The sequence below is a fragment of the Acyrthosiphon pisum genome, chromosome A2 (genome assembly GCF_005508785.2).
Source record: "Acyrthosiphon pisum isolate AL4f chromosome A2, pea_aphid_22Mar2018_4r6ur, whole genome shotgun sequence".
NCBI lineage: Eukaryota > Metazoa > Arthropoda > Insecta > Hemiptera > Aphididae > Acyrthosiphon > Acyrthosiphon pisum.
This window is the reverse complement of record NC_042495.1, coordinates 116,091,672-116,102,677: the sequence shown is the minus strand read 5'-3', so window position 1 is coordinate 116,102,677 and position 11,006 is coordinate 116,091,672. Positions and strand designations below refer to the sequence as shown.

Here is an 11,006-nt window from a genome sequence, read left to right as displayed (position 1 = left end):
TTAAAGCCGTATTTGCTAGGGATGTGAATTGACTAGAAGGGTTTCGAATTCGCCACTAAATCCCCACGATGGTGTCCTTTTGTATGTGCTGTGTTGTGATTGGTGGTACTGAAAAGGATGGTTTATGTGATGAAAACTGCTCCGTTATAACTCGACTTTGCTTTAATTGTTTTTACACTGTTACAAGTATCTTTCTTATTACTTATATCTTTTACATTTCTATACATATTTATATAAATATATAATTAGTGTTTGAAAATTTCATGAAATTTAAAAAAAAATATATATTTCTAATGTGTGAAATATTTCAGTATTTTAAAAAATTTTGTTTTACTTTTAAATACGTTTTATATTTACATATATTTGTTATAAAACACCTTCATAATTGGTACTAAATGTATACCTAACTTTTGGTATTATACATTTAAAATGATATTCAAAGTATTTAAATATTTTAATGTTTAAATGATACAACTATACAAGTAGGTGTACAATAGTATACATGAATATTGTATACCTACTGAATTATTACATTAGAATTTTACATCATGTTAAAAAAATACGTAAGCGATGCGTCGCAAAGGCAAACCCTATTCTGACCCTGCTATTCCTCACGGCGCGGTGCGGAGAAATACAAGTTTTTTTGATTTTCGCAGCGTCGAGTTCGCTCACGCACAGGCGGCCGCGTTAAGAAATTGTGATTGTTCAACTCCTTTGGGTGTAATTCGCTGCAGTAATTGCAATTCAGCCACTACGTCGGATCGCGGACAATTAGTGGCGCAACCAGGGCTTAATTTTGTGGAGGGGGGGGGGCAAAAGCCCCTGTGCCATCCCCCTAGATCCACCACTGCGGCAAAAAATTATTATTTAAATATCGTGTAAATTGTGAGTCTACCGCAAAAATCGCATCAGTTATAACAGTTCAGTAATTTCTTCACTGCATATTATGTAAATCAGTAATAACACGTGCTGCCGTTCAGGAAAACTGCTGAACTGCTCTTTTTTATTTTTGCGGTAGACACTCACAATTTTCACGATATTTAAATACGGTACAACTTTTGGACTTGGACCAAATCTGTACTTTTGCGATCTTACCATATTGCTTATATCATGGTACAACTCATTTCGTATACAAACTACAATGTTTTATAATTGTCGGTAAAGTATTACGGATTTGAGAGGCGAGAGCAGTTCAGCAGTTTTCTTGAACGGCGGCGCTATTAATATTACTGATTTACATAATATGTGAAGAAATTACTGAACTGAGTTATAACCCATTCATCCCATTTGAACTTAGTTTGCCCACGCTACGGTTGTTATGACGTTAGTTCAGTAAATTAGACCAACTCTGAGTACTTATACTTAATAATAAGTAGTAAAAAATTAAATACTACATAAGAAGTTTGAACACAATATTTCTCCAGATTTCTTTCATCAGATAGGTATTATATTTTTGATCATGCTATAAGAATATAATATTAATCAAGTAAGAACAACAAAATAAATTGCAGAAATGTTATTAATTGAACATTCTCCTCAACAACATATTGTGATTCATGATACCCGATGGCTGTACTCAGATTTTATTTTGTACTTGAAGTTACATCATTATCCATTTCAACTGTTATATATTATAACTTATAGCAGAAAAGTGATAGTTCTCAATTATTTAGGGAGTATGATGGCATAGGAACAGCTGAATGGTTCTTCAATTATTTCCATTGAAAATATGCAGGCCACTAAGTTTGGAAGAAGTCATTGTCCATTGACAAGTTAGCTCAAATGAAGGCTTGAAAAGTTAATTTTTAAGTATATATTAAACATTATCGTTGATTATACAAAACAATTACATTATTATATTGTATATTGTATTATATTATTACAATTTCATTATTTTTATAAATGTATACCTAAGAAGTAAAATACTGAATAATAATATATGTATTATAATTTTATCTCTGTGTTGATAAGAACCTCCATTTCTTTTTGGCCCTAGAGCCACCAAGTTACTCTTTGGATACACAATCTGGGATCTTCTTTTGTCATATTGTTGTTGAATCACATGGTTGGTACCCAATTTGGCCGATGATAAAACATTATAATTTGCCGGGAAAAAAATTCATTATTACTGTTTGCTGGAAAGTAGATAGGTATATAATTCAATTACAAAGAAAGTACATTTTTAAATTGTGTAAATATCTTGATATAGACATTTTTCTTTCGGTTTTTTTATTTATCTGGTCTATTTTGAGAAAACATATTATAAACTGTTTGTTTGAACTTTTAAATTCAAAATAATACCTAATTAAAAACATAAAATATTTACAATTATTTGTCAGTTATTTAGTATTTATGGATTGGAAAATAATTGAATATGAAAAATGGTTCCTAAACAAAAAAAAAACTAATTCAAATAAGTCAACAACATGGTATAATTATGTTTTATTTAAAAGTAATAATAATAATAATAATAATAATAATAATATAATAACTTATATTGTAGTAACACATTGTTTTAAATTACATAAAATAAAATAGAAGCGGAGGTGGATAAAACATAATAATATGTTGTGTGAAGCCAAATTAATTTGTCAGGATAAAATAACTTTTGAAACATTTTTTTATAGTATACATGAAACTTGAAAGTTAAAAAAAAATTGCATAATGTTTTTAACAAATGGTTGCTATTCTTTTTATTGTCAATAGTCTTGATCTAAAATGAAAAACACTCAAACTTGCATAATAAACTACATGATAAATAAAAACAAACTAACTTTAAATTAATAAAAAAATCACAGAAGACCCGTACATAATAATAAAAAAACCTGCTCTAGGTACATTATTAATTGTACCGTAGATAATTATACAGCTAAAATTACTATCAATTATTATGACTTTTTTACAATTTGTATTAATATATTTGATTTTTCAGTAATTATAATAATATGTAACATAACATTATGTTTCTATTGAAATGGTATATTATACCTCTATTTTTTGAATAACATATCAATCCATTGCTATGCATTTATTAAAATATTTGAATAACTCAAATAATAGTATAAATAAGTGAATATTATTTAGAGTATTATTTTTTCTTTGAATAATTAATTATTTTTTTTTGGTTGAATAGAGACAATAATATAGTAAATAAAAGTATTAAAATATGAGAACTTTTATAATACTGGATTAAAATATTTAATTGGTTAAAGATTTGTTGTTAAGATTATAAAGTATTAAATAATATCGCCTTACTAAAGGAGAACTAGTGATGAAGTAATCTCAATATATATTTATAAAGGTTTATAATATTATTAAATATGTTTTATTTATTGCTGATATCAATTAATAGATAGTAGCTATCGAAGTATAACAAAAAAAAAAAAAAAAATGAATACACTATTGCACATTTCAAAGTTACAATTTCTCTAAATTATTTAATAATAATATGGGGTTTTTTAAATACATTTCCTAATATTTTACTAGTAAAATTAAGAACTATAATAACTTCCGATGAATCTCATTAATACACACAAGTTTATAATTTAAACACAAATATAACAACAGAAAATTGTTTTTATAAGCAATATCTTCCCTTCAGAATTGTATTATTTTGACTAGTTCTGTGGTATGTGTGATTACATATATTTTTAATTATTATTTTTTACCAAATCAATTAGATTCTAACATTTAAATAACAGTTATGGTTAATCAAACCATTCAAATTAAATCCCATTAATGATACCTGTCTGGCAGCTGTCTGACTTTCATTGAACCATCCGCTCCGCACGAGAACAGTCTTGCAGACGAGTCCACTTGTAGCTGCGTGACACCTTGACCGATGTGTTTGAAGAAACTAGAACGAGCGTGTTCAGCGGGGAACGTGTACATCAACTGATGGGTCGACAAATTCCAAATCTGAAAAAAATATGGTTCAAAAATGTGTTCACCACAATGACAACAAGAAGTGCAGCGATCGCATTTACTTTGATGTCCCCGTCTGCTGCTCCGGTACAATAAAATTGCTCGTGTGGGTCAATGGTCATGCATTTAAGACACGAATCATGACCCAAGTAACGGTGTTTTATCGAACCACTCCCGCCGCGGACATCGAATATGCATATGTCACCTTTTCGTCCACCGGTGACAATCACTTGATGCTGTGGAGCGAATCCAATACATGTCGATCCTTGCTCGTGACACACGAACGCTAACAATGAAAAAAAAAAAAAATCGCAAGACAAGCAAACATCAGATAAGTTTGTATGTTGAGAGGGGGGGGGGGGGTTAGGATTGGATTCTTTTAAATTTTTTTCAAAAATATTATCGCATTATTACCGGTGACTAATGATTTTTTGTGTGGCAACAATGTGTCCCACAATGCGACGTTTCTGTTTTCTGATGAATGGCCGGTCGTGGCGATGAGACTGCACGAACCGAGGAACACAAAGTCGCTGGTAACTTTATTATGGCATTGGAATGTCTTGGGAAAAAAATTAAGTACAATCAGATGGGTTAATCAGTCAAAAAGTCAGACTCATTTTGTTTACTGTCGAGTTGAACAAAAAGTCTGAAATATTCTTACGTGATATAATATTTGAGAATTATTCCTTATACCTCAATATTTACAAAATATATTATTGTTCCATATAAAAATCTAAAAAAATATAATAAATTAAAATGCAGTCTGAAAATAAAAACACATAACGTAAATCCACTAGGTAGATACTGTGTTTAGGTATAATAATCTGTATATGTTAATCCCGTGTATTCCTATAGTTTAAATATAGGTACCTTTTATTCAGATCATTTATTAGCTATTATCAATATTATTACCAAAAGTAGTATTTATTAATCACATAAAAACCATATTTTAATTTTGTATTTTCCGATTATACATTTTGACTTAAAGTATTTGAGACATTTGAGTTATCCTATAGTCGCAACTATTTTTTAAAATTTTTATATGGAACAATAACAGGTATTTGTAAATTTTAGGTAAATATAACAAATAATATAACATCACATAAGAAAATTAAATAGATAAAGGTATATTTGATTATTTTTTAACATTTTAATTTTGTGAATTAAATAGTTTGTATTTGTCTGACTCGAAAGGTGTGCTCGGTCGTACACGCACGAGACATCTTGAATTGAGAACAAAACCTAACTGATAGTATTGTATTACACTTACATAAAATGGCCTATAGTTGGACGATGTGAGACCGACGTTAAACAGGGATAAATTTCCGTCGCCGTCGGCTACCCCGAACTTGTTGCCGTGTTGCGAAAACCGCACCCTTGTGACTTTTGCAAACGTACCGGCTGGCCGAGGTTCGGCCACTGTTTGAGGATGACCCCATTCCCAAATATGCACCGAACCGTCTTGAGAACCCGTCAAATCTAATCGGAATACATTCGTTTTAAATTATTTATTTTTCTACCACACGGTTTATTGAAAATGTCGCGCGAATAAACTGTGTAATGATTTACTAACACACAGGTAACAAAGGATGTGGACATATCCTCCGAATGTTGTCCACTCGATGTTTCATCACCTAAACAAAAAAAATGTAAAAGTAAAAAAAAAAAAACCAAAAGTCAAATCATTGTATTAGATAAATAGGCAGAAATATAAATGAATAAAATATATGTACAATGGTAAGTATTATGGTTAATGATATTTTTTTTTTACAATGTGTATGTACAACGTTGATGAGGTATTTTTTTTTTTTATTGTTTTTGTATGACAAACAGGTATTATAATATTAGCTAACACTTCTAGGATTATTATACGTTGTTGGTTGTAACATTTCAAGCATCATCAAGCGACACACAAAAAAATCTTGTCTATTCTACATAAAAAACAGAAAAAAATACAAATAAAAAATCCAAACAAGAGCAACTTTATAAATACGGTTGCTCAAATCATGTTGAAGCTCTAAAATGCGCACATATAAAATCATAACAATGAAGAAACACTCAGTTTTAAATTGATTTAAAAAAAATGTATTTCATCAAATTCAACGCACCGGTCTGAGCAGGAGTCGACTGCGATCACAGACAAACTGACAGAAACGTGGGTCGTGACAACCGGGGAAATTCAGTCCCTTCATCTGATAGCAATGTGACACACAATAATAATGACAATATTTTAAAAACAAATGATGTATTGTTAAAGCATTTATGCAATTCAAGTAATATTATAATTTTAACAGTGTTTTAGAGATAAGCCTTTTGGGGGAAAAAAATTAAAATCAAAAACAAATAACAAACAAAAAACAAAACAGGCGTACCTCTACACCATATTAAAATATTAATTATTATTAATATTTTATTATGTACAATGTTTAGGCAAGTATACCTTTATATAAGAATAAAATACAAAAGTTTTTATTATTATTATGTATGAGTAAGATCAGTGAAGTCTAAGTTTGCAAATTATTTACTTGATTAGAATAAATAGCTGAAAATAAAATGTAAATGTGAGAGGTAAGTGTTCTTAAGTTTGTAAGCGCTTGTTCAACATTTTGATAGCTCTTAAGAATTGGGAAGCTTAAAGTATACAAAGCTTTTTAATTCTGGCACCTGAAGATATTTGTTGAGAAAATTTAAAAATTATTATTTTTCAATAGATAATAGATCAAATTATTGTACACAGAAGAAAAACACGGCAGATGGTAATGTAAGCCCACGCTCGCAACAATTAATAGCCTCTTACCGACATAATATTTTTTGAGCTTTTTATTGCTCTCGTCCCTCCGTCGCTGTAACCTTGTATGCTCTTTTGTTGTACCTTATTACATAGAAAACAAAACATTCACGTACTGCACATAACTCTTTTGAATTCACAATTACTATACAATTTAATTTTACTCTTTAGCCCCAATAATCAATGTAATCTTCCATTTGGTTAAAAATAGAAAGTTGAGAGCTAAAATACAATGATGACTTACCACAGATGCGCCTCGTCCAGTCTGGCCAGCTAATCCAGTTACACTGGGACTTGTCGGCAATGGATTAACAATAATGGTACCAGGAGATGTTTGAAGAGGACGATCAATAGACGTTTGAATTACCAGGAAACTAGATGGTTGATGTTCATGGTCTCTGTTTATTTTAATTATAAAAACAGTTATTAATAATAATTATTACTTAGGAATCAACTATCAATATACTTTTATATAATATGAATTTAGTAAAACCAGTAGTGGGCTTGCAAATTTAGACCCAAGGTATAAAAAAGAATAAAAAGGCTGTATAAATGCATATTTGGGGGTATTTGATTTTTACAACCTGAACCCTGAACCCCAGTTTGTTCTTGAATATAAAAAATGTAAAGGTGTATTACTAACCTAGAGAGATTAACAAGGTCAAATTCACATTCATCTTCTAGCCAAGAAGGAGATTCAAGTAATAGCGATATGTCCATCTCTTGTATCTCCCTAGGGGTCGCCAGTGCAAGGAGACTACTGTTGGCCTGCAATAAAAATAGTTTTTTTTAAAAATAAATTTAAGTAGAATTTAAATTTAAAATAAATACACACCAAATTAAGGCAAAAAGCAGATATTGAGTCTTGTTCTTTATGAATAATTCTCACAGGATCTGGTAGAAGTGGATTGGGTGTTTCGCTTCCAGAACATGATTTTACTTCTTGGTTCATAGTTGGTAAAGTAGAACTTCCAGCCGCACGTGGTTGACGACTGAATATACTACGAATGAAAAGATCTTGAACAAATTCTTGGCGAACTAAAAAGTTCCATAATCGTCTTGCTGGAGCTGCTGACCCATGACGAGGGCTAAAAAAAAATGTAATTAAAATTACAACATATGAATTTATACAAAGTACTTACTGAAATGGGGTATTTGTTTTATCCAAAAGTGTTCTGTATTTATTAATGGGTGGGCCCGTGGTAGCTTGTTCCACAAAACAACCAGGTATGTAATCAACAGGTGGTGGCCCTTTGGATTCTAATTCTTCCTTTAAAATCTCTTGCCATTGGCTAACTACCCTGAGAGTGCCGTGTATCAATGGGCTGCTCACTGGTAATTCTGAACACACAATTGTATAAATAATTATTAATTTTAATTATATAAATTAACATAATTTGCATTTATGAATGATGAAGATATTTGAATTATAAATAATAATTTTTGTTTTGTTAATTACTAATAATTTCAAATATTAATATTTTTGTTATTTTTTATTTTTTAGGTTCTGCATTTTAAATAATTGGTAATAGTTAGCAATTAATTAATAAAAAAATTATTTGAAATATTCAGTTTTCTTTATAAAATGTTTTATTACCTGTGAGATCAATGGCTGCAACTGTGAGGAATGCATGCAACTGCTCCTGAACCAACTGCATTATGGCTAATCGCATCACCATCCAAGCATAACTGTAAGGATTTGAGTGTTCAGTGTTTTCAGTTTTACCAGTTTTGCTTTTGTTGTCTTGAGTATTGTCAAAAATGTCACAATCTTCATCTTCATCTTCTGACAAATCGGAAACAGCGCTGTCTGCCGAATCATAATCTACATCTTGTACCTCAGTTGCCAAATTTGGCTAAAAATTTGCAAAACATACTATATAGATGACAAAAACCAAATAAGAAAAATATAATATGTTTGTTTACTTTGTTCAAAAAATATGATATCATAGACATTTCAGGAGGCACAAAATGTTCTCTGTAAGTTGGTTTATCTTCTTTTATAGTAGGCGTACCAGGAGAACCAACAAATTGACCAAGAAGTTTCATATTTAACCGTACTTTTTGTTTGGTTAAGCTCGTAACTGCTGTCCATACACCAATATCACTGCTTGCACTATTCTCTCGTTCTAAGCTATTGGGCTATACAATTTTTAAAATTTGATAAATAATATAGATTTAATTTAACATAGGTATGAATTAAAATAATTATAAATTTTACTTACTCGACTTTTGGGAGCTGTAGGCGCAACTTTTAAAAGTTTTTTAACGCCACCTCCAAAAAGCGTACTCCATGTATTTTCAGAAAATTTTTGTCCAACTAATCGGTATAATATGTGACAATCACATGTGGCAAATGCATACACTAATAAACCCATATAAGTAGCAACAAAAGCTTCACATAACAAAGTGTTTAATTTTGGTGCATCCTCATCTTTATCATGTGCTAATAATGCCCGTAGGCTTGAAACTCCAGGCCATTTTGAAGGCGGAGTGGTCACTTTGATTGGCTCATCTATACTGTAACGACGTTTTCTATTTTTTGCTGCAATGAGATGGCTGCAATAAGTTGGATTGTCAGCACCCGATTGATAACTTTCAGCAATCGTGTCACTATCACAGAGGGATTGATAAAAGCAAGCTGACAAAGCTACTGACAGATCTCTTAGAACAAACAAATAACTAAGATCCATTCGTGTCAATAAAGGTGGGCATCGAATATCAATGACTGTTTGTAACATATCGTGTGCTTGAGCCTAAATAAAAATAAATAACCATATTTTACTAATCAAATCACACATAAAAAAAAAAATTATTTTCATAACTATATCGAATAATTTACCTGAAGGTATCGAACAGGATCGGCTATCACAGTTTTATTACAAGCAACACTTGCAGACAATAAAGGCAAAGTAGTGGGGAACGGCAGTGGAGATAGTAACTGTTGTTGAGTTTTTTCTTGTTGCAATTCTTGTAATAGAAGTACTAATTCCATCCGAACTGATGCCAAACCACCACCTCCAGCTCCATGCAAACTGCAATAGCTTAATAATGTTCTCAAAAGGGTTTCGTTTTCTGTGTTAAAAAATTGAACAATGTATAAAATATGTCAACATTTTAATTTGTTACTTAATAACTAATTTTAGTACCCTTGAGCCATTTTTTTCTTCTAGCTGCTCTTTGAACCTTTGCTTCAAAATCTATTTTCTCAGCAAGTAAAATATCATGCAGGGTTGGTTTGTCAACAGAATTCTTTAGTGTAGGTGTTGACGTAAACTCCCGATTATCCAAGATTGATGTTTCAAGGCCTCCCTCGTCTATATGAAATATAACGTTGTTAACATTGATACATTAATAAACATGTAAGCAAATCATGATACATTGTATAATGTATACTTACATTGAACAATCATTGAATCTTTGGAACTATAGTTGCATAAGTGTCTTAAAGCATCAACTTCTCTCTCAAGCCACAAGTATAGATGATATCTTAGCTCTCCGCCATCTACCTCGTATCCAGTAGCCAAAGTGGATAATTCTTCCATAAGTATTTTCAGGCAAGCAACAAATTTCAGTTGTTGTGCCATTACATCAAGATTGCATGCTTTTGAATCTGATTTTGATTTTTCACTTTCCACTGATTCTTGTTTGGCAATTTTCTTTGGTTCTTCCACTGTTATTTCATCGTCATCTTCATCATCTTCTTTATCACTCCAGTCCAGTACAAGCTCGTCTTTAGGTTTCATTACTGGTGTAGACCAATCTATATCCCCAGCACTCACGGCATTGTTCACAACTACATCTAGATTGACTGCTTCAACAGGTTTTTTCTCTACTTCATAATGCATGAAGATACCAGTATCTATACGAATGTCACGACTTCGGGTAGGCGTGCTGACCAAACCTTGATAAAATATTGGTAAATTGTGAATAATTTGTATTTATCAAATTGACAATATATAACAAAATAAATAATTAAAATGTCAAAAATGTCTAAGAGCACAATCGATTGATTGAAGGCGTGTGCTAATAATATGTACCCACTACCTACCTAATAGAGACCACCGCAAGGGAATAACTCCCACCATCTTCAAAAATATTTATATTTTTCATTTTATTCAAATATTAAATAATATAAAAAAATTAGGGTAAATAAATGTAGTGTTACTAACAATATGATTTTTTATTTAATTTACAAATAACAATTATGTTGTTATCATGAAATAATTTATTTTTAAATAGAAAGCTATGTATTTAATACTTTATATTTCACTATTTCTATATTTTTTAAGTG

At 30.8% G+C, this 11,006-nt stretch overlaps 1 protein-coding gene across 6 annotated transcripts in view; it reads right to left on the bottom strand.

Annotated features, from left to right (window-relative positions):
* Positions 1-1,912: 1,912 nt before the first annotated feature.
* Positions 1,913-11,006, bottom strand: part of LOC100164040 (dmX-like protein 2) — a 35,128-nt gene continuing 26,034 nt past the window's right edge. Inside the window, exons 32-49 of one of the 6 annotated variants that reach the window (XM_016803215.2) lie at positions 10,113-10,616; positions 9,862-10,029; positions 9,555-9,787; positions 8,938-9,468; positions 8,639-8,854; positions 8,310-8,568; positions 7,855-8,053; positions 7,548-7,800; positions 7,356-7,480; positions 6,957-7,110; positions 6,722-6,796; positions 6,033-6,116; positions 5,498-5,558; positions 5,195-5,403; positions 4,339-4,483; positions 3,987-4,210; positions 3,746-3,918; positions 1,913-2,135 (exon numbers count right to left, since the gene is read on the bottom strand). In XM_016803215.2, coding sequence (XP_016658704.1) covers positions 2,126-2,135; positions 3,746-3,918; positions 3,987-4,210; positions 4,339-4,483; positions 5,195-5,403; positions 5,498-5,558; positions 6,033-6,116; positions 6,722-6,796; positions 6,957-7,110; positions 7,356-7,480; positions 7,548-7,800; positions 7,855-8,053; positions 8,310-8,568; positions 8,639-8,854; positions 8,938-9,468; positions 9,555-9,787; positions 9,862-10,029; positions 10,113-10,616 — 3,623 coding nt within the window. In that variant the 3' untranslated portion in view covers positions 1,913-2,125. Of the gene's footprint in view, positions 2,136-2,501; positions 2,714-3,323; positions 3,919-3,986; positions 4,211-4,338; positions 4,484-5,194; positions 5,404-5,497; positions 5,559-6,032; positions 6,117-6,721; positions 6,797-6,956; positions 7,111-7,355; positions 7,481-7,547; positions 7,801-7,854; positions 8,054-8,309; positions 8,569-8,638; positions 8,855-8,937; positions 9,469-9,554; positions 9,788-9,861; positions 10,030-10,112; positions 10,617-11,006 lie in introns of those variants that run through there. The other 5 variants (XM_016803214.2, XM_016803218.2, XM_016803216.2 and 2 more) reach the window with 5 other exon arrangements.